Source organism: Muntiacus reevesi, chromosome 4 (genome assembly GCF_963930625.1).
Source record: "Muntiacus reevesi chromosome 4, mMunRee1.1, whole genome shotgun sequence".
Lineage (NCBI taxonomy): Eukaryota > Metazoa > Chordata > Mammalia > Artiodactyla > Cervidae > Muntiacus > Muntiacus reevesi.
In genome coordinates, this window is record NC_089252.1 from 160,229,201 (window position 1) to 160,252,898 (window position 23,698).

Consider the following 23,698-nt stretch of genomic DNA (forward strand, 5'->3'; position numbering starts at 1 on the left):
AGACTCAAAATTTGGATAGTCAAATGGAAATGTATCAGCCACTTACTACTTTTAGTTTATTTTTTGTGAAAAGTAAAGCTATACATACTTGCTTTACACACTTGTGTAGAAATAATGCATAATTTAAATCTGGAAGTTTTGATATTATCATATTCCTTGTTAGCAATTAAGAGTAAAATGGGGATGACTAGCAGTAGACATAAAACTTTATAAAGTAAAACAAAAAGACAACAATAATAAAAACTTAGAGAATATTAGCTATTAGTACATATCCATTATCATTCAATATTGAACTTTGGCCCTGATTCTATGGAACAGTTCTATTTTAGGTTTTATAGTGAACACAAACTATTAAGAGGAATAGCACATTGATTTGTATCAAATAAAATAGTTTTGTTTTCATAGAGTATTAGTATGATCATACATACCAAATTGAACTATAAATTGTAACTATGTGACATCTGATTTTAAAAGTCCACAAAATTTGTTCTTTAACAGTGACTCAAAAAGATTAACCTAATCTAAAATACAAAATTTGAATTAGCTTATTTGATCTATAAGTACACACAAGTTTGTGCACAAACCCTAATTGAGTAACAGAACCAGTTAAACCATTTAGGGTGTCCTATTTATGTATGCAATTATCAGTTGAGAAATACATAGGAGTTTTGTCAGCAGTAGTACAGGCATATATGTGTGATGGTAGGAGTTAAAGGACATAAGTTTATTTTGGAATTTTTTGATAGATTTTAACTTTTAAGTTCTATTAAATGAACTCTTAGTTTGATTTTTTTTCTTCAATATCTGGGCAAAGCAATATCAGTGGGAAACATAGTTGTGAACCATGGAAGGGAATGACGGACTTAATAAGTATCAATTAGAAACCTCAAACTACTAAATTTAAAATAAAACTTATTTTGTTATGCAGAGATCCTACAAGCCATAAGACTTTGCAGAAATGTCCTTCTACACAGCTAGAAGAAAAAAGACCTATCTTAGAAGAACAGCCCCAGAAAACTACCACAGAGAAATTGGGTGTGTCAGATGCTCCCATACCTGTTAGAAGGCGTCTGGCTTGGGATGCTGAGGGCACCACTGAAGACATACAGAAACAACCGAGAGAGGAGGAGGAAGAGGAAGAGGAAAGGGACAAGCAGGTTAATGTGGAAGAGCTGGAGAAGTTGGAAGTACAGGAAGAATCTAAAGCAGACAAAAGAAGAGAAGAGTAAGTGTTTTAAATTAATCAGTATGTCGACGCATTATTGTTCACAGATAATAAGTATTTCATTTTGTCACTGATAGTGGTTTACATTTTTGGTTTCATGACTAATAAAAAGCAGATTTTACTTTAATGTCATGAAATAGGCACTTCTATATGGTTTATATAATTTGATTCACTCAGGGATTTGAGTCACCACTAATTGGGAATTGAACACTTGAACACTGAATTACTTGGGGAGGAAGTAGTTAGTGTTCTTTTTATTTATATTCTGCTAATTATGATTTTCAAAATATGATTAGCCAGATATCTCCGAAAGAATGACTTCCTTTATGACTTGAGGAAAAATAACTAATATTCTTTACTATCAGATGGTTATACCAAAAAAGAAATGTTTTATAATGTTAAAATAAGCGATTTCTGCAAATAACTAATTTCTGTTGATTTATATGCATATTGTTTTGGGGAGTGGTTCTCTACCATTGGTTATAGTGTTTTTTGTCCGTAGTCCAACCCCCTTATTATTCATTCACGAGTTTTGCAGCTGATGGAACCTAGGCTCTGATTCAGGGGAAGAATTCTCCAGTGTGTTGCTGACTTGCAGTGATCTCTCCTCTTTTCCAGTAGTCCGCTTCTCTTAACTGCATGTGGATTTGTTTCTTATTTTTTCAGAAGCAAAATGGCCTTCTCTTACAGGTCTATGCTTTAATTGCATGATGATGGCAAAGTATTTTTTTTTTATCATATTTTCTAGAGGACATGCTTCATAATTGTCTTAATTTGCAGGTCGGAGTCATCTTCTATGTCTTCAGGGAAAGGAGGCAGGCTTCCTACTCCAAAGCTGAGAGAACTGGGTGGAATCCAGAGGACTCATCATGATCTTACCACTCCAGCTGTTGGTAATAGGCGGATACCGTACAGTTCTTATTTCACCTGCTTCCTCTACCTGATAATTTAGTTTAAATTGAAGCAGTGGCATCTTCTGTATTTTTCCAGGTGGTGCAGTTTTAGTGTCTCCATCTAAAGTGAAGCCTCCAGTCATAGAACAGAGGAAAAGAATATCCTCTCAGGATGGCTTAGAAACTTTGAAGAATGACTTTAGGAAGGTAAATATTTACACTTTGGAGAAAAACATCTCTTCAGGAAGTGATTTAGTCACATGCAATAAATACATGAGAGGTTCAGATTTTAGAAAATTCTGTCTGTCATATATGGAGATGATGTTATTAACCTACTTTCAGAATGCAAAGGGATTGAATTGTTTTTGGGGGTAATGCCACTGTATTTTGACTGCATACTTTCAAATATTGTCAGTAGTGACAACAGAGAGAGAGAGAAGAAAAACAATACTGTTGATTGTGGCCGTTTTGTCCAGGCACTGATTTAACTGGAGATGTAGCAGTGAAAGATGCAGGTAGAAATCCTGGCCCTCAGTTCACGTTCTAGAGGAGGAGGGAGACAATAAACAGGATAATTAGGTAAAATACACAGTATTTTAGATAGTGATAAGGGCTAAGGAGAAGAATAAAGCAGGGGAAGTGAGTGGGAATTGACCAGGGACGTTCTCACTGAGAGGGTGGCATTTGAGCAGAATCTGAAGCAGGTAAGGGACTGACCCAAATTCATATCTAGGAAGGCATTTTACCAAAAGAGCAGCAGGTGCAAAGTCCTCCAGTTGAGAAGGTGCCTGATTCCTTGAGGAACAGGCAGGGAGTCAGCATGGCTGGAGCTGAGAGCTGAGAGCAAGAGAGAGGGTAGAATGGGCAGTGAGGTCAGAGGCATAATGAAGGATTAAATTATGTAGGGCCTTAGAGGTCATAGCAAAGACTTTGCATTTTATTCTGAAGGAAATGCAAAGTCTGGAGGGGCAGAGGAATGATATGATTTGACTTAGGTTTTTCCAAGGTCACTCTGGCTACTGTATTGGGAATGGACAATAGAGGTGCAAGAGCAAGTAATTGAAACTAGTCAGTCAATTACAGTATCCAGGAAAGAGGTAGCAATCATTTGGATCATAATGGTAGCCATACCAGGAGCTAGATTTGTTTTTTTCCCCATTGTTTACCCCTTGGTTACTGGCAGGCAGAAGAGTCATTAAACTTGCTGTCCACAGTCATTTTCTGCCCTTTGTTTTCTTAAAAAAGCTACTGTCATAACATTAAATCCATGTCATTCAATTATCAGTAAATTGATATTGACAATTCATTTAGCAATTGAATTAGCAATGCATTCAGTTAGCAGTAAATTATCCCTGCCATTCAGTTGCCATTGTTTAATATTCTATCTTTTTTACCATAGGAGTTAACAAGAATTACTATCATAATATCTAGAAATATATTTTGCTGGTAACTTTTAATGACATACCTTGAATTGTGGGAGTATTATGCGGCAGCAGCAATTTGGGAAACTTACGTGGAGATGATCATAATAGCTAGCATTTACTGAACACTTACTATGTTCTAGGCTCTGTGCTAAGCACTTTACATGTATTAATTTGTTCAGTCTTCATAATGACTCTGTGAGGTAAATATTGTTAATATTCTCATTTAGGTGAAACTGAGGACATGCAGCTGCCAAACAGTGAAGCAGAATTTGTCCCCAGGCAGTCTCTTCTCAGAGCCCACATTTTTAACCCTTAAACAGCACTGTCTCATAAAACTTGAGAGTAAAATTTTCATGGTATTGGTTTGTCAAGTACCATCTATACATTTTATAAATGATATTAAAAACCCAAGTGTTTGTTAGCTCACTTCATTCAGCAGATGTTTCTTATCCATTTACATACATGCTAGATTCTGTGCTTGTGATAATAAGCGAAAGTAGACATAGTACATTGGGCTTCCCATGTAGCTCAGCTGGTAAAGAATCCACCTGCAATGCAGGAGACCCCAGTTCAATTCCTGGGTTGGGAAGATCCGCTAGAGAAGGGATAGGCTACCTGCTCCAGTATTCTTGGGCTTCCCTGGTGGCTCAGCTGGTAAAGAATCTGCCTGCAATGCAGGAGACCTGGGTTCGATCCCTGGGGTGGGAAGAGCCCCTGGAGAAGGAAAAGACTACCCACTCCAGTGTTCTGGCCTGGAGAATTTTATGGACTGTATAGTTCATGGGGTTGCAAAGAGTCGACACGACTGAGTGACTTTCTCTTTCAGACATGGTACATGATTTTACTGAACCTACAGTCCTGTGAGAATCATACCCTGCAAAAAGTAAAATTAAAACTAGTAATTGTTTCAGAGAAGTATATACAGCTATTCTGGAAGAACTTGACCCAGTAATGGAGATCAGGAAGCTTCTTGAAAGTCAAGGATGCTTCTTTGAAGAAGTCATAATTGAGTTGAGATACAGAGAAAGAAGAGCTAACTAGGTAAAAAGAGTTGGGAAAAGGATAGCATATGCTAAGATCTTGTGGAAAGAAAGGACGTAGAGTTTTAAGAAACAAAAGCCAGTCCTGTGTGTGGCAGGAAGCAGATGCAAGATGAGTTTGGAAAAGAGAGCAATACTGAGAATTTCTTTCATCTCAAATAAAATAGAAAGCCATTGAAATATTTTAAATATGGGAGTGTTGTGATTGATTCATGTTTTGCAAGATCTTTCTGGCTGCCGTGGAAGGCAAGAATAGACTATGGATACCTCTAAAGGCCCATTGCAATAGTCCAGGTAGGAGCTGTGATAGCTTGGACTAAGAAGGTGGGCACCGACATGAGTGAAATTAAAGAATTGTGTGAGGGGAACAACATCAAGGCCTGGTTCTGGGTTGGATAATGTCTCCTAGGTTTCTGACTTAATCAGCAGGATTGATGGAGAGCGCCATGCTCTGAGTAAGAGAACTCTGCCCCACAGCCATCTTTGGAGGGGAATATCAGGAGTTTCGTTTTCGTTCATTCAGTTCACAATTTACTGTGCTTTTACAATGTGCCAAGCACTGTTAGGGGTTGGGGATTCATTGGAAATCAAGATAAAATCTCTGCCGTCATGAAACTTACCTTTTCACTGGCAGAATAGACAAATGATTTTTTAAAAAGAATTTCAGATAACAGTGAGTGCTGTGAATTAAATAAAACTGCAGACAACCTCCAAGGGGTGGGTGAGACAGTTTTTAAGTCATCAGAAGAGGCACCTCTGAGGAGGTGACATTTTAACAAGACCTGGCTAATGAGGGAGGTGCCCAGTACAGAGACATGGGCCAGAGATTGTTTTCCAGATAGAACAGCAAGGGCACGTGTACAACAGTGACAGTTTCATAGAGTGAAGAGGCCTGTGGAGCCTGGAGGAAGGAGGCAGAGGGGAGGTGGGGAATGAAAGTGGGAAGGGAGGCTGGCTGAGGAGTGGGGATGTTATTCTAATGTCAGTGGGAAGCCCTTGGAGGATTTCAAGCTATTAAACAAATATAAATCTCTGATACACTTGATAGATAAAATCAGTGGCTCCTCAGTGGAGAGCACATTTTACTGGGGCGAGTAGGAGCAGTGAGGCCAGTAAGGAGGTTTTCAGTTAAGAACAGGTCATGAAATCAGTTAAATTAAACCTGGGAACCCCATGTACTACAAGTATTCTACAAATTTAATTCAAGTTTTAACAATAATAAAACCAATTTGACAGAAATTCCAAATTCTGTGTATATATGTACAAAAAGAAAAAAAATCAATTTTCATAAGACATCTTCATAATTAAAAAGGGAAGCAAGTGGAAGATTTGTATTTTTTATCTTATTAATAGATCTTGATTTTTAAAAATTTGTTTTTTTGGGTGAGACCTCAGGCTATCTCCTCTTTGAAGCAATAAGCCAAGCCTTCTAATTGCAGAAAATGATGCTTAAGATCAGAAAGCAGTGTTTTGAACATTGCATTGATAAACTCAAAGTTAATAACTAAAGGCAACAATCACAAGGAATAATCAGGAAAATTTGGAGCTATATTTGATTTTACTGGTTTATATTATCCTAAAAGTGAAGTTATACAGGGATTTTGACCCTCGTGATACATAATCATTGTGGAAAAACAGAAAATACTGACCAAAAAAGATAAAAGTCATACCTACTGTAGAAACATCCATTGTTGAGTTTGAGTTACTTAGATATAAAGTGTATTTATTATACTGTAGATAAGTTTTCATAATACATTTTTCCTCACCTAGCAATGTATTATAAATGTACTCCCATGTCATTAATTTATAATTTGATTTTTAATTGTGATATGATATCTGTAGTTATACTAAGGCTAGATGCTTATTGTTGAACCATTTTTTAAAACTAGATGCCTATTGTTATATCTTAATTTTCCTGTTTTGAAAAGATGCTGTAAAGAAATCATCCATCCTTTACCTACATTTTTGTTCTTATTGTTGTTACTTCTTTTTATGTAAATACTCCTTAAGTATTAATTTTGTGGTCAGAGAACCACAGTATTAAGACTTTTGCTGTGATTTACCAGCTTCCCTGTAAGGTTGTACTACCAGAAACACCAATGAGAGTGCCAGTTTTCCTACATCTTTGTCAGTTCAGGGTATTACAGTTTGTTTCTTAAAATTTATTTTTATAGTTTGTTAAGTGAAAAGTTAGTTCTTATATGAATACTTGTATTTTGAAATTATTTGATGAGTAAGGTATAGAACGTGTTTGCTATTTGTAGTTTGTATATGAACTGTTGATATATATCCTTATTTTACCTTTAAATTAGGTTTATCTTGCTACTTTTAAAGAAATATTTATGTAACAATGGTAAATTCATTGTCAATCCAATAAGTTGTATATTTTCCCCAAGTTTGTCATTTTTCTTTTTTTAAAAAAGTATTTACATATTGTTTTTATTTAGCTAAGTATCTTTATATTGGTTGTTAGTCTTATAAAATCTTCCCCACATGAAGGTTTCATAATTTTCCCCCATGTTTTTACCTATTTCATTTATGGTTATTTGTGTATTTAAATATTTGTTTTATTTTTATATGGGTACCCACATATATGCTTTTTTTTTTTTGTCATTTAGAAAGAAAGTCGTGCTATATCCCTCCTGACTTCTCCAGCTGCTGGTATTAAAACAGTTGATCCCTTGCCTTTGAGGGAAGATTCTGAACCCAATATCCCCAAATTTGGTGAGACAACTCTTCCAGTTTCAAAAATGCTAGAATACCCACCTAACACACCTAGGAAGTCTGCTTCTCCACCCTGCACCCCATCCTACTGGCATCCTTCTCGTCGAATTCAGGGCTCCCTGAGAGATCCAGAATTCCAGCATAATGGTAATTACTTAGGTTTTACTTTTTTGTCTATTAAAATGAATGTGCTATGCCGATAGATACAGAGGCTATAAGTGTACTATGTTATTTAGTTTTAGTTAACACAGTAGATTTCTTTAAACAGAAAAAAATCTCATCTTTGGCACACTCAAGTTGTGCTGTGCCCAAGTTCACTTTGGTCTAAGTGTGAGATGTCTCACGTTCTTTTCCAAAAATGTGTAGGCAGCCCGTTAGATGCCATAGCCCCTTTCCCCAGGTGTGACAACCAAAGATGTCTGCAGACGTAACAGATGTTACCTGGATGTAGAATTCAAGTCATAAAATATTTCCCTTCAGTTTTATTAGCTATTGCTCTGCTCTTTTCTGACGTCCATTAGTATTGTTGAGAAATCTGATGCACTTTTTATTTTTGATCTTTTGTGTGTGACCTTTTTTTTCCCCTGACAGTTCTTAGCATCTTCTCTTTATACCTAGTGCTCTGAAATTTTATGGTGGGTCCCTTTTCATTCATTTGCTAGTACTCAGTAGAGCTCTTCAATCTGAAAAGTCATGTTCCTCAATTCTGGGAAACTTTCTTAAATTATTTAGTCAGTAATTTCTTCCCCTCCAGTCTCTCTTGCTCCCTTCTGGCACTGTATTTTTCAGATCTTGGACATGTTGCAGATGCTATTTTCTTTTCTTAGCTGTTATATTTTCCATCTCTGTCTTTTTGTTTTAATTTGAAAGGGTTACTAATTTTTATCTTCTACTTGAGTTTTAAAATATGTTGCTGCATTTTTAATTTCTAAGTTTTTTTTAAACATTGCATACTCCTTTTATATAAGCATTCTGTTACTATTTCATGGATAGCATGTTTTACCTGGTTGAGGAGATAAATGATATATATATAATGTCCCTATTTGAAATATGGTTTCTCCTTTCCCCCAGTTGAATCTGGTGTCTTTCAGTCAAAGTAGCTGTGATAAACCTTCTTTATCAATAAGACCTCAATTCCTCTTTTGGGAGATGGGCAGTTACCCTGCTGTGTAAAATGAAAGATGGATCTGGTAGACTCTTTGGTAGAAAGACAATTAGATTCCTGATTCAGTTTTCCCTTCACTTCAACTTTCAGTGGTACTCAGTACTCCCAACCACCCAGCCATCAGGGGAGCAAATCGATTGCTTCTTGGTTTCCCTTCTCTGCTGCCTTAGGATTTAGCTCCATTGGCTATGATAACCACACACTCACTGCCTTCTATTTGCTTTCCACTTTTCAAACTTTTGTTTCTGTTTTCTTGTTTCCCATTATCTTTGTCCTAGGTTTATATTGCTTTTGTAGATGTGTATAATCCAACTATCATCTTTAAAGAGAAGCTTATTGTATTTCTTTCAATTTAGATTAGTATTGTCATTGAGAAGAATCCTAGGAGGTTATCCCTTGTTTGTTTACATATTTGCTAAGCATATTATGAATTAATGAATGGCCCTTTGTAGGAATTTCTATTAAAGGTATAAAGTTAAGCTTTTTGACAGTCTACCTTCTCTTCAGGTTGACTGTAAGATAAATTGTTGTGTGGCTTTGAAGGATAATTTCTTATGGCTTTTTTTTTTTTTTTAAGTGGGAAAATCAAGGATAAACAATTTCCAGTTACCTCAGCATGAAGCCTTTAATGATGAAGGTATTTCAATAGTCAAATAACACAAGATAAAAGTATATTTTATTAGATAGTAGTTTATAATAGTATAATGATTTTACATTCAGTTAGCACTTTATAGTTTACAGAGTACTTCCATAGATGTCTTTTCATTAGATTTTTAAAATTCTGTGAAGGGGGTAAACTATCCCCATTTTACTCATGAGTAAACTAGGCGCTAAGCCTTGAAGAGTCTGTTTTAAAGCAAATGGATGGCAAGAGATGCATCACACCCACGATCAGTACTCTGTTTTCCACCCTGGCCGGTTGGTGGCTCAGGAATTCGGCCTAGCATTACATCCATCATTTTCTTCAAATGTCTGTATATTCTCAAAAAATACATGATTAGGGAAAATGAGTGCTTTTCTCTTGTATGGTTTTTATTCTGAAAAATTCGGTTACTTCTAATGGTGGCAGGAGGAATTTTGAATTCTTGATGTTGAACAATTGAAATTAATATCTTAATGCAACCTAAGAGGTATAAAACTACTGTTTATAAATTTTGAATTTGAAAGTAAATTTGAATACTTTATGTATTATGGCTTCACACACATTGAAGGTTCTTTCCTCTTAGCAAGTTCGCGACTCCTTTCAGAATTCATTGAGCTAGAAATCAAGTTGTTATGTTTTGAAATGCCAATATCTGGACACTGAATACTGTCTTGTTTTCTTTTTAATGGAAGAACAGTGTTTACAAGTAACTTGATAATTGATTTGCTTACTCAGAATGAGGAATTTCAGTAATAATGAAGGGTAGCATATTAAAGTCAGACATCATTTCTATATTAAGTGAAATGACTTTAGAAATATGATGTGGGTACCATGTGAAGGTATGGCATTTTGTTTTTAAAATGTGAAGGTTTCTTTGGCTCAAACAGCTGTGCTTTTAAAAGTAGGACAAGACAGTATGATGATGAATTGTTTCCAGGTAATACCACAGTCCATGTGTTTGTGTAATGACATAGTGGGATTTCAGGAAAAAAACAGAATGCTCATTTAATATAGAAATGTTTGATTTCTAAATGATACACTTGGAAAATTACTGTGAACGATCCAAAAAATACTAATCGTATATCTTAATAGATTATGTGTTTCTGATAGTCAGTATTGACATCACAGAGCTTGATGCTTTTAATTTTCTCTTGACGTTTTGAAACATAGTGTTTTTATGAGCTTTTTTGCACTGAATGTAATTCTTTCCTTGCAGATGAGGACAGGTTCTCAGAAATCTCTGCTCGCTCTGCAGCCTCTAGTCTCCAGGCTTCTCAAACTCTGGCACGAGCTCGGAAAAGGAAGGAGAGTTTCTGGGGCAAAACATAACTAGGCAGACAGCTAGTTGGGTTGCTTTTATCTGGGGGAACCATTGACATACTTTTTCATTATTGCTTTACTATGTTAAGACTTCAAGTATTTGGATTTTTTGCTAACATTTCCCACTTAAAAAGAATTGTTTTTTTTTTTTTTTTTGCAATACTCAGTTCAATCTACTGGAAAATTTTTAACATAGGTTCATGAAATTTTAACTTTTGAAGGATTCTTTTTGCATCTGTTCCCAAAGTATAAAGACATAGATTATATAGTTCTTCACATGTCCTAACTTGTATAAAGTGTCAGGGCTAGCTGGTAGAATTGTGAATTTCCCCTATCCAGAGAATATTCTTAATATGAATAAAGTAAAGTAAAAATTAAGATTTACGTGTAAAGTATAGATTACCTGAAGATTGGCTTTATGTATCTTTACAATTGTAGATGTCATAAAATGAATTTGTTGTTTCTTTAACTTTTGCTGTGTTTATTTTAGTACCTTTTGTTTGTGGTTACAGTGTTAAAATAATTGTACTTCAGACTGAAAATACTAGCTTTTGTATATACTTTTCTTATTTATGTAACAAGTTTGCTGAGAGAATATGTATATTTTTGATCTTTGTGTGTATTCTGTTTGTATAAGGACTTTGGCTTACATTTGAATAATGTCTGAATTTTGAAAAATTTGTATAATGGAAAATTAAAACTTAGTAGATATTTTGAAATAAAACGATCAACTGTTTCAGTTCTGTTTCAAGCGTTTCAAGGGTTTGGCTTCTCTAGAGAGTTATTACATGGAACAAATGATTATCTTTTTAAAACATTTTACTCACAACAGCTTAAGGACATCATAGTTCTTTGGCATTTATCCAAATGCAGCAAAACTGAGTCCTCCATACTTTTGCACAGATATAGGGAAAAATGTAGAATTTCCAAGGCAGACTCATTTTTTAAAAATTTGACACAAACTTTTTGATTATACTTTTTTACTCTTAGGACATGTTCTGTGGTCGTACTCTTTATCTTGCAAATCATGATAAACTTAATTTTCTAAAAAATATGGATTTCATAAAATATAATACATAAAATATTTACATAAATATTTACAACAGATAGAAGTTACTGAAGATAATACACAGAATATTGATGCCTGCTGGTTAGAAAACAAGTGTATAGTCTGTTCTAAAGTGCTTAATTTGGTCAAGAGTGTTTGTGCAAATCACTGGTTCACAATAAGGGCCTTAAAGATCTTATGTTATCATGAGGTTATAAAGAACTGTAGGCATACAAACTATTTGCTTACATTCCACAGACCTTTTAAAACTGTCGATTTAAAAAGTTACTAAAAAAAAAAGTTACTAAGCCCCAGCAATCTCACTACTGGGCATATACCCTGAGAAAATCAAAATTCAAAAAGACTCATGCACAATTATGTCTAATAAACTGCAGTTATTAAAAATTTTACAGTTCAGGGACTCCCCTGGTGGTCCAGTGGTTAAGACTTTGTCTACCAACGCAGGAGGTGCAGGTTTGATCCTTGGTTGGGGAGCTGAGATCCTACATGCCTTGTGGCCAAAAAACCAAAAACATAAAACAGAAATGATACTGTAAAAATTCAAAACAGACTTTAAAAGTGGTCCAGATAAAAAAATCTTTAAAAAAGTATATAAAAATTTTACAGCTCAGTGAGTTTGGAAAGAATGTATACATCTGTGAAATCAACATCACAACCAAGATACACTGCATTTCCGTCATCAAAAGTTTCCCCATTTCACTTTGCAGTTCAATCCATCCCCCCCACCCCAGTACTCAAGGAAATCACTAATCTGCTTTCTGTCAGTATTAGTTTATAATAATTTTATATACATGGAACCATCTTTTTTATCTGGCTTTCACTCAGCATGTTTTTGAAAGTCATCTATGTGTTGGGCACCTATATTCCCTTTTAATCCACTGACTCACGGTGATCTTTTGGGTTATTTGCAGCTTGGGACTATAATGAATAATTAAAATCTATTGTGAAAATCTTTGTATAGACATAAACTTTCATTTCTCTGGGAAAATCCTAGGCAATTCAATTTTTTAATCTTTAATATAACTTCAAGTATACGGTACACCCTGTTATAAACTGATGATTTGGTTTCTTTTGATGAAATTGGTATCTCAAACTAGACAGGGAACAAACATCAGGATCACAGTGGAAGTAGCACGCCAATTGCCTCTGTTCTTTGCCCCTATCTTCACCCCAGATGCTGAGATGCTCATGTGTCCCTGGTTGAGAACTCAGATAAAAATGCACATACATGTAATTGAAATTTTGTATACATGTAAGGGGATGGATATTCATGTCGGATCTTATCTCAATCTCTGTGGGAGTCTGAACTCCCAAGTTAAGAACTCTTCAAGGATGATTTTGAGGATTAAGGGTAAAACACATGATAAACATGCTTAGTGGGGCTTCCCAGGTGGCTCAGTGGTAAAGAATCTGCCCGCCAAGCAGGAGCCCTGGGTTTGATCTCTGGGTTGGGAAGATCCCATGGAGGAGGAGATGGCAATCCACTCCAGTATTCTTGCCCGAGAAATCCCATGGAGAGAGGAGCCTGGTGAGCTATAGTCCATGGGGTCACAAAAAGTTGGACATGATTTAGTGACTAAACAATAACAACAACAAAACATGCTTAGTACTTGGTGGAAAATGTTACCTTGAAATTTAAGTACACATATTATCATTTTACAGATGGGAAAACCCTCTTAAATGACTGGACTAAGACCTGACAGCTGGTGGGTTCGATCTAGGTCTTATTCAATCTATCCACACTGCCTACTCTGGAGTGTTTATACTAAAATTGTGAGTCCTACTGTGATTCAATTCTCTCTGGTTGATTCATTTGGAAGTTTTTTTTTACTTTATCATCTTAGAAGATAAACATTTTTCTTTCTAGTCAGGTAAAAGTATATGGGAAACAAGTTATTGTACTAGTAGAGTCAATCAGCATAAAAGTGAGGTAACATTCAAAACAAATTTGTTCTCATATAAGTAGTGTTGCAGCTGGCTACCCAGGGAGCTCAGGCTGGATTATGTATCTTTGTTGCAGTTGCCAACACCCCCAAAATATTTATCACAACTTCTAGGAGTTTACCAAGGGAACAAATACTCTAAAATGGTAAATGATCCTAGAATCATTTATGTTTGGTCTTGAATATGTTTTAGGACCTTTTACATTAGTGGCATTAGTCATGATGGCGTGCTCAGGGCAGTCTTTGTCAAGCTGCCATCATCGCTGTTTCAAGATGAGTCAGTGGTGCAAAGGCTGCCACAGGCCAAAGAACAGTCCCTGTCATTGGATGAGCTAGGGTTGTGCCCTGCCTGAGAAAAGAGCCTGCAGTCTAGCCAATCATGAAAACAGCAAGCCAGTGGTATCTTCACTAATGGTGATCTTGCAATCTGAGTTGACCTCATGCATCTTTCTCCTATGGTGAGTGGAGGCATAGAAAGCTCCAGCCTTTTTCGTTCCTTTCAGATTCACAGTCAAACTGTCTTACACTCTGTTTCATATTTCATTCCCACCTGGCCCTATAAGACCCGCCAAGGGTAGCAGCCTCTCTCAAACAGAGGACGGCTCTCCTGCTTTACTACACCTGCTATAACGCAGGTAAGAAGAAAGAGTAGTCATCCTAAACATGGCATCCGTTCCCTGGTGGGGCAGTAGATAAGAATCTGCCTGTCAGTGCAGGGGCCACAGTTTCCATCCCTGGCTCAGGGATGTGGACCTGTCCACATGCTGGGAAGCACCTAAGCTCCACAACTACTGAGCCCACACTTCAGAGCCCGAGAGCTGCAACTACCGAGCCTGCGTGCTGCAGCTACTGAACCTGCATGCTGCAAGTACTGAAGCCTGAGTGCCCAGAGCCTGTGCTTCACAAGAGAAGCCATTGCAATGAGAAGCCTGTGCACCGCAACCAAAAGTGGGCCCTGCTCACGGCAACTAGAGAAAGCCCACGCAAACAACAAAGAGCCCGCATAGCTCTAAATTAACTAAATAAGAATTATTTTTTAAAATGACTGTATATAAAAATGGAATCTGCTTCTCTTCCACTAAATGCTCCTTACCCATTCCTCCCCAGGACCATATTGGAGTGTGTTCTTGGCAACTGAGAGATGCGTGGGGCCACCTAGGTCCCTGTGGAAGTCAGAGCAGGACGCTAATAGACATAATGATGTTTGGGGAATTTGAACCACACAACCAATTCCAGCCACATAATGGACAATTTCAATAATGTTGGGAAAATTTTAAGTTTCTGACTATGTATTTTACACCCAGTGGTATAGGGAAGCTGACTTTTGGGTCAATTGCTAAATATTCAGAACTTTTGTGAGCAGGTTATTAAACCATCAGTAGCTTGAAATTGACCATTTGAAAATGGTGGGCTAAGGTTTTCTCCCTATTACCCCCAAAGGCAGTTTATAAACTTACCACAGCAGCCACTACACAAATCTCTGTGTTTTTTTCCCATATAATTTGCCTGATAGAGAAAACAATCCACTTCAGGAAGGAGAAAAGAGCAGCTCAAGATAAGCTGCTATAAGATTTACTAGACCATTCACATCTTCCTTGGCTTATAAAAATGAAGTGCTTTAGTTTCCTTTCTTGGCTGAGGTCTACCTAGAAAATAAAAATAAGTCACAAATAGCAGATACTAGAATGTAAAGGGACACTATCCACCATCTACCCATAGGACCACCCAGAGATGGGTCCTGGGAATCTGTATATGTCTTCCTCGGGTGATTTTGATGTTCAGGTAGTTTGGGAATCACTGGTTTGGGGGTTACAGTGGAATCCCAACTCAACCTTGAACAAGCTGGTTAAACTCTTTTGAGTCTGCTTCTCACCTACAAGACTTAACAATTAAATGACTTAAAGTCTGTAAGGACATTTCATGTATGTTACCCAAATGTCATTCTGCAACCAAGCAGAAGCCCCTCTCCCCACAAGTACAAAACCAAGCGGTTAACAATTAGGACAATGGAGTCTACCCACAGCAGCTGCCTAAGCTATTCTGCAGGCAGATCACCCAGGCAAGACATCTGAAGACAGAGTCAGCCAGTCTGTCCTCAACAGAGGAGGAGGCAGAGCTCAACCTCCCGCTCACTGATTCCCTGAGATTCTCTCCCCACCCCCCACCTACCACTTGTTCCTTTAAAGACTATCCTGGCTGAGCAGAATCTTTGGAGCTGGTCTCAGGACATGAGTCTACCTTCACCGCAGTCCGCCAGGTTTTCTGATTAAAGTGACTTTCCTTTCTACTACACTTGCCTCTCAAATTATTGGTTTATGAGCAGCGAGCCGCCAAACCTGGGTTCGGTTACAATTCAATTGAAAATGTTAACTTCTATTATTTTGAAGGCAAATTTTCATTAAAACAATGGGAGAATGGGGGCTTCTCTGGTGGCTCAGTGGTAAGGAATCCTCTTCCCAATGCAGGAGACACGGGTTTGATCCCTCATCGGGGAAGACCCCACATGTCTCAGAACAACTAAAGCCTGCGCTCCACAACTGCTGAGCCTGTGCGATAGAGCCCATCGCGGCAGCTACTGAAGCCCAAACCCTCTCGAGCCTGTGCTCAGCAACAAGAGGCCTGCACAGGGCAGTTAGAGAGGAGCCCCCGCTAGCCTCAACTAGAGAGAAGCACGCACGCAATATGTGTAAGAATGTATTATGTATATACTTAATATTCATTATATATCTATAACAGTAGGAAGGGAGAGGCTGAATTTAAATTTAAAAGCCGGAGACAATGTGTCCTGACTTCGTGGCATCTCCCATCGCAGCACTGTCTGCCATGACCTACATTCAGCTCACACAGAGGCAGTTTGGGGCAGGGGTGCTGAAATGATTTGTCTATTTCCGTTATGTGGTAAAGCAAAGAAGACTGTGACTCTAGTGTTGTGACTCAGCGATTCTAGAAGGTGGAATCAATTACCTGATACATGCAAACTGTATTAGAGGAACCATGAATTGGAGATATTATCAGGTATGAGTCAGACAATGCAGAGATAGAGGACTCACGATAATCACTGATGAAAGCAAAGATAGGCGAACTTGGTCCCTGAATGAATGCACAGTCAATAAAGATTTTCCTCATTTGCTACAAGCTCTTTTTATTTTTTAGAGATGAATTAACTAAAAACTCAGAGTTTTGTTAACTTTAAGAAGGAAATATCAACAGACCTAAATGCCACACACTACGGGAAAATGTAGAAGCACTAGACTCATAAATTCAATTGCAAGTCAGAGGCTGAACGTATCACCCAGGAAAATTTTGCCCACAGTGAGTACCTTAGCAGTTAAGGTTCCCGTTAAAAATTACTGTATTCAGGTCAAAACATCTAAGGTTCTGGAAAAAAACAAAGAAAATTGAAAATAGGTTTGTATGACAATGCTCACACTTTTGTTCCATAAAGAACCAGTAATAATTTTAACTTGCAATTTTGCAAAGATGAAACATCCAAAGTACTGTACTATTTGGAGAGTTTAACCCAGCATTAAACACTGCAGCCTGATTACTTAATTAGTGAATTGTAGCTGCCAAGACTTTAAAAGCATCACAGGTCAAGGCCTTAAGAATATACCAGTTTTTTTCATCATTTAGAATGAAACTATGGGGACCAAGATTCCAGAAAAATAAACGACCCAATCAAAAAATGGGCCAAAGAACTAAACAGACATTTCTCCAAAGAAGACATACAGATGGCTAACAAACACATGAAAAGATGCTCAACATCACTCATCATCAGAGAAATGCAAATCAAAACCACAATGAGGTACCATTACACGCCAGTCAGGATGGCTGCTATCCAAAAGTCTACAAGCAATAAATGCTGGAGAGGGTGTGGAGAAAAGGGAACCCTCTTACACTGTTGGTGGGAATGCAAACTAGTACAGCCACTATGGAAAACAGTGTGGAGATTTCTTAAAAAACTGGAAATAGAACTGCCATATGACCCAGCAATACCACTTCTAGGCATACACACTGAGGAATCCAGATCTGAAAGAGACACGTGCACCCCAATGTTCATCGCAGCACTGTTTATAATAGCCAGGACATGGAAGCAACCTAGATGCCCATCAGCAGACGAATGGATAAGGAAGCTGTGGTACATATACACCATGGAATATTACTCAGCCGTTAAAAAGAATTCATTTGAATCAGTTCTAATGAGATGGATGAAACTGGAGCCCATTATACAGAGTGAAGTAAGCCAGAAAGATAAAGAACATTACAGTATACTAACACATATATACGGAATCTAGATAGATGGTGGCGATAACCCTATATGCAAAACAGAAAAAGAGACACAGAAGTACAGAACAGACTTTTGAACTCTGGGGGAGAACGTGAGGGTGGGATGTTTTGAAAGAACAGCATGTATACTATCTATGGTGAAACGGACCACCAGCCCAGGTGGGATGCATGAGTCAGGTGCTCGGGCCTGGTGCACTGGGAGGACCCTGAGGAGTCGGGTGGGGAGGGAGGTGGGAGGGGGGATCGGGATGGGGAATACGTGTAACTATATGGCTGATTCATGCCAATGTATGACAAAACCCACTGAAATGTTGTAAAGTGACTGGCCTCCAACTAATAAAATAATATTTAAAAAAAAAAAAAAAAAAAAAAAAAAAAAAAAAAAAAAAAAAAAAAAATAAAAATTTGGATTTGTGTTTATAGTTTGAATATTTAAAAGATTAGTAAAGACTAATATATCAACATGCATAGTTCTTTAATTACTTAAATAATGTGTTAAAAAAAAGTTAGAGGCAGAACACTTTTGATTAGAAAAGCTCCTAAAAATCTGACAATTCTTATAAGTTTAGTGGCTATGTTCATTTATTTATTCATTAAACAGCATGCAAAAATTCCACAGATATTTTCTGCCATGCACAATGTTAATCCTGGTGTCTCTTTAGGATTAAACAAGTCACTGTTTCAAATTACAAAATAATCCTTTTGTATCATTTTGCTATTCATTTAGTTTTTTTTTTTCCCTTAATTCCTTATTTGGAGAAAAATCATTTTCCTATTTTCAAATTTTCTGTAACAACTAATTTCCATTGCCTTGTCTTTGAAGGGCATTGTAGCCAGCCAGCCAGTCTTCTTTTTTTCTGCATCAGGTTCCCTTTGTTAAACTCTGTTTCCTAGTCACTAATAACAAACTCAGGTCTACATGGTTGTGTGTATGTGCATGGGTGTTTGCATGCGTGTTACTGATGATCCTGGAGCACTACTGTTCCTTTATGTGCACTAAATAAGTAAGAAATATCAACAAATCTTGTATGCTTTTTCTCTACCAAATCAAGCTGCTTTAAAGAACATTTGCCCTGTCTCTGCCTTCTGGTTTTGCTGGGCTCCACGATGCCGGTTTCTCTAGAACTCACATTTCCTTTGACCTTTGAGGCCATCTCAAATCGACACTTGACAAGGATTCATGGTCAGATGTGTTAGAGTATATCACCATCTCTTTCTCTTTTTGCTGTGTGATCCTGGCAAATTACCTATCTTCTGAGCCGCAGTCAATGAGCATATTAAGTAGGGGTAAGAAGCATAAGTTGTTTTTAATGGTTATTGTGAGGATTAAAGAATTCCATGCACTGGAAGCATTTAATGCTGCTGCACATATTTAGAATTCAAAAATTTTAACTATTTTCTATTTTATTTCCTAAAATTGCTCAATTTTATTGGAAATGAGGGAAGTTGGGTGGAATGAAAGTTATTTCAGTTTAGCATTTAGAACATTTCTAATTAGCAAGTAAGACAGGAAGTTAGAGCGGTGGCCTAAGGGCCCAATGAGGGTCAATCCCAAGAGGTACACTACACTTATGGGCCTCTTTTTTGTCTGAACCCTGAATATGGTCTCTCCTCTGACTCTTTTCTACCACCCACCCAAATGGAACTAGAAAGAGAAGCTTAAGAGAAGAAAGAGGATGCTGTTCACATTGAAGCCTGCCACTACAGCAATGCACCTACCCTGGAGATTCAGAGAAACATCCAGTAAATGAATGTATTGCTAAACCAGCTACTGTGCTAGATAACTGGGGCTCGGCACAGCTGGGAAAACTCTGGGAGCTCGTATCTGAGCACTGAGGGTTGAGGGAGCTCCCATCAGTCACTGACTGAAGGATGCAGGATGGAGAGAAAGTGAAGAAGCATCAGTAGCATCAACATTCCGGTGACTCCTGCATGGACAAGAAAGCCCCCAGGCCAAGGAGAGCAGGTGCTGCGGTTGGAGGGTGGCAGGTGTACACCAAGGAGATGGAGACGGAGGTTCACAGGAGCGCCTAGTGTTTGCGGCAATGCTGTGTTCTTCTGGCCTCCTGTTTTGCCAAAAGTTTTACTTTTGTTTTAGGTTTGAGGGATTTGTTAACAAAAGAAACCACTGGTTGCACATAATTTCAATTTTTTAAATATAAGATAATTGACTTAATTTCAATATGTAGTCACTAAAAGTAAAGGATTAATTGAGTAGGTCTCTGACCAAAACCAGGGTCTGGCTGCTCCCTGCTCAGAAGACTTTAAAGACAGTAGGTTGGCCAAAAGGAAAGGTGGCTTTATTTTGGATGTTGGCAACCAAGGGAGAGGGCAGATGTCTGTCCAAAGGCCAACCTTCCCAGCTGACAGAGGGTAAGAGCTTTTATAGACAGAGGGACAGAGCTATAGGCAGAAACAGCACAGTCAGCTCTGACGGTTCTCTTTAAAATTGGTCATCGGTGGTCTGACCAGCAACATCTTGATTGTTTTGGGTACAGTGAATCTTCAGTTCTAAAGTCAGTTTGTTTTCATTTCTTGAGGCCAATTCTTAGAATTGTGGCAGCTTATGTCATGGCTTTGGGCACCTGATGCAAAGAGTAGACTCATTGGAAAAGACCCTGATGCTGGGATTGATTGGGGCCAGGAGGAGAAGGGGACACCAGAGGATGAGATGGCTGGATGGCATCACCGACTCGATGGATATGGGTTTGAGTAAACTCCAGGAGTTGGTGATGGACAGGGAGGCCTGGCCTGCTGCGATTCATGGGGTTGCAGAGTCGGACACGACTGAGCTACTGAACTGAACTAAACTGAACTGATGTCATAGCTAGAGTCTGGTTATCATATAGTTAACTTCTTTACCTGGGTTTTCAATATCTGTAAGACAGCTCACAGAGTATGGCTCAGAATGTTATCTATGGCCCTTGAGAAGGAGCTAAATGTCCTTGACTATGCTTAATGACTGTATTATTATGATTCTGTCTTCTTCGATTCTTTTCCTTTGTTTCTACATTTTCTCACTTCTCAAATTAAACTTACTCTTTGACTAAAGTTTTCCACTGACAAAAGGCAGGCTGAGAACATGGTGGGGGGATAAGGACCATAGGGTCCTGCTCTGTTTCAGGTCCATAGAGGATTCCTATACAGCAAACAGCCAGTAAACGCTAGCCATTACTAGAAGGGAAATGACAGAATTTGTCACCAAGTCCAAACTCATGTGCTCGCAGCATGATAGGCCAATGAATCCGAGAAACAAGGTGTTGACGCGAAGTTACCGGAGAGTAACCCTGGTCAGAATTCCTCACCCTCCTGCCTGTTCACGGAGAAGAAAGAAGCAAGAAAACATAGAGGAAGCCTTAGAGGAGACAGCACCAGATGTCTGCCTGTTACCAAAGTAACCAGAACAAACCAAAACCTAGCCAGCTGGTAAGTCACACTAATGTGACTTCCCAGTCCCATTAAACCTGTGACCTTTCTCCAAAAGGCTGGAGTTTTTTTTTTCTATGGGAAGCTTCCCAAACTGGAGCTGAAGCTTCCCACTATCAAAGTTACCCAGGGCTCTTGTAGGAAAGTTTAGAATCAGATGCCTCAAGTTCAAGGGAGTCGCCAGGCTTCTTCATTATCAGATTGGTCCTCTCCTTTGCAAAGTGATTCTAACTGCCAGTTTATTTAATTGTGAGCCATTCAGGGGCCATTGCTCTTCTTATCTTAACATATCTAATATATGCCCCAAAGAACTTTCCTTGGTGATACATGAAATTTTCCACTTTTATAAGTTTGGTAACACCAAAACATAAAAGACATAGGCAATGACATAAATTCCAGCACAGATGCATAAATGAACTGATTCCCAAATCAGGTAAATAAATTTACTCTACAAAACAAATAAACTAATTCCAACTAGAGTAGGCTTGCCCCACAGGAACTCATTCCCCAATGAACCAGCTCAAGGTAGAGTCCAACAACATTTTCTCTCTCCAGCAAGGTACCCCAACCAAATTGGCTTGTCTTGGAAAAGTCCAAATTAAGGGGGAAATATATTCCTGGTGTATACACCGGAGCAACTTACTCTCCAAAATTGAGTCCATCAACCCATAACAGAAGAGGTGACACAAAAAAACAAATGAGCTGGCTGAACTGGCTAGAGTTGGATAGACTTATCCTACAAATGAAATCAAATCCGTTGACTCAGGAGGGAGATGGGAGGGAAGTTCAAAAGGGAAGGGATATATGTATACCTATGGCTGATTCACACTGAAGTTTCACAGAAAACAGCAAAATTCCGTAAAGTAATTATCCTTCAATAAAAAGAAATAAATTAAAAAAAAATCCATTGACTCGAAGGTTGTCAGTTCCTTGTCTCAATTGCCAAGCGCTGGGGACAGTCGGTGCTGCTTCAGGGAATCTTGAAGGAAAGATCCTCTGGACAAATGGTCCCAGCAGCTGCTAGGGCCTTGCTCCAATATTCCCTGACTGGGGCCGGCTAGTCACAAGCAGCAAGGCTTCTGGCTAGCTAAGCCAAATTTGTTACCAACTCATGCTTGCTCTGCTTACCGCATGACAGGCCAGTGAATCTGAGAGACAAGGTGTTGAGGCAAGGAATATCACTTTGTTTGGAAAGCTGGTTGACTGAGAAGATGGCAGGTTAATATCTCAGAGGAACCATCTTGAGAGGTCTGGATGCCAGATTCTTTTATAGAGTCAGAGGGAGAAGCAGTGAGGAACTAACGTCTAAAGGCTGAATAGAGGGGGAGAGGCAGTGGAGAAGGAAAGTTAAAGGGTCTTCAGTCTTGCAAAACCTCTCTGGGAATGGCCAGCCTTTGGAAGAGGTGTGTTTATCTGTTTTTGTTGTAGTAATTCACACATAGTCAGGGTCAGACTATCCCTCTACAAGTGGAACAAGAGCACTTTGGTTTACAATCAGGTAGAGGATGCTGAAACTGAATCTCCAATACGTTGGCCACCTGATGCGAAGAAACGAATCGTTAGAAAAGACTCTGATGCTGGGAAAGATTGAAGGCAGGAGGAGAAGGGATCGACAGAGGACAAGATGGCTCGATGGCATCACTGACTCAATGGACGTGAATTTGAGTAAGCTCCAGGAGATGGGGAAGGACAGGAAAGCCTGGCATGCTGCAGTCCACGGAGTCCCAAAGAGTCAGACATGACTGAGCGACTGAACAGAAACAGAGGGTCTGGGTCCTCTGCGGCAGGTTATTATGTATGATTATAGCAACAAAAGCAAGGAAAAGAAAGTCAAAGAAATAGTTTCTAACATGGAGTCAGAATTGGCTTCTCTGCAACATAATCAATGGATTTTATGTGACTTGTTCTTTGTTTATATTATTTAATTGAATATTCAGAATGATCTTATGACTTTAGCTCCCATCTGCCTTTAAGAAAATGGAGGTTAAGTTGGAATTTGAACCCAGCTCTTCACTCTAAAGCCTGTATGTTCCTCTCCAATGCCGTGGAGCAATGGAAAAGGGCACCAACAGCCTTCCCTCAAATCAGTGGCATTTCAACTGAGAGTTAATCGACTGCAATAGATTTCTGAGGTCCTCAGAACTAGTCGGGGGTAGAGGAGGAATTTAAAGTGAGGTTGATCCAGTTCTGGGCTTCAGCGTGAAACCATGAAGTTACTCTTTCAATTCCATTGCTTTTTCCATTCTGCTTCTCCAGATCAAAGCAGCCTCCCCCTCTTCTGATACTTCAGTCTCATTAAGGACTTGATAAACATCCTTGTATGCACATTGATTGCAAATGCTGATTTTTTTTTTTTTTTTTTTTTTTGGAAATGTACCCTTGCCAAACTACTTTTGAAAGTAAGCCAGTCAAGTGCCTTGATTCCAATAAAGGTCTTACTAAATTTGATTCCCCTTTGAAAAATTGCAAAATTGTCATAAAAATACCACTGGAATTAAGTAGCCTGGGTTTCCCTAGATGAGATTCCCAGATAAGCACC

The 23,698-nt window shown here is 38.4% G+C and overlaps 1 protein-coding gene across 7 annotated transcripts in view; it reads left to right on the forward strand.

The window, feature by feature from the left end:
• MDM1 (Mdm1 nuclear protein) overlaps nucleotides 1–11,151 on the forward strand; it is a 28,239-nt gene extending 17,088 nt beyond the window's left edge. For all 7 annotated transcript variants that reach the window (XM_065934677.1, XM_065934679.1, XM_065934681.1 and 4 more), the window contains 6 exons: nucleotides 929–1,225; nucleotides 2,006–2,118; nucleotides 2,216–2,325; nucleotides 7,201–7,453; nucleotides 9,049–9,108; nucleotides 10,331–11,151. In XM_065934677.1, the coding sequence (XP_065790749.1) occupies nucleotides 929–1,225; nucleotides 2,006–2,118; nucleotides 2,216–2,325; nucleotides 7,201–7,453; nucleotides 9,049–9,108; nucleotides 10,331–10,443 (946 nt within the window). In that variant the 3' untranslated portion in view covers nucleotides 10,444–11,151. The remainder of the gene's footprint in view (nucleotides 1–928; nucleotides 1,226–2,005; nucleotides 2,119–2,215; nucleotides 2,326–7,200; nucleotides 7,454–9,048; nucleotides 9,109–10,330) is intronic.
• The last annotated feature ends 12,547 nt before the right edge of the window (nucleotides 11,152–23,698 follow it).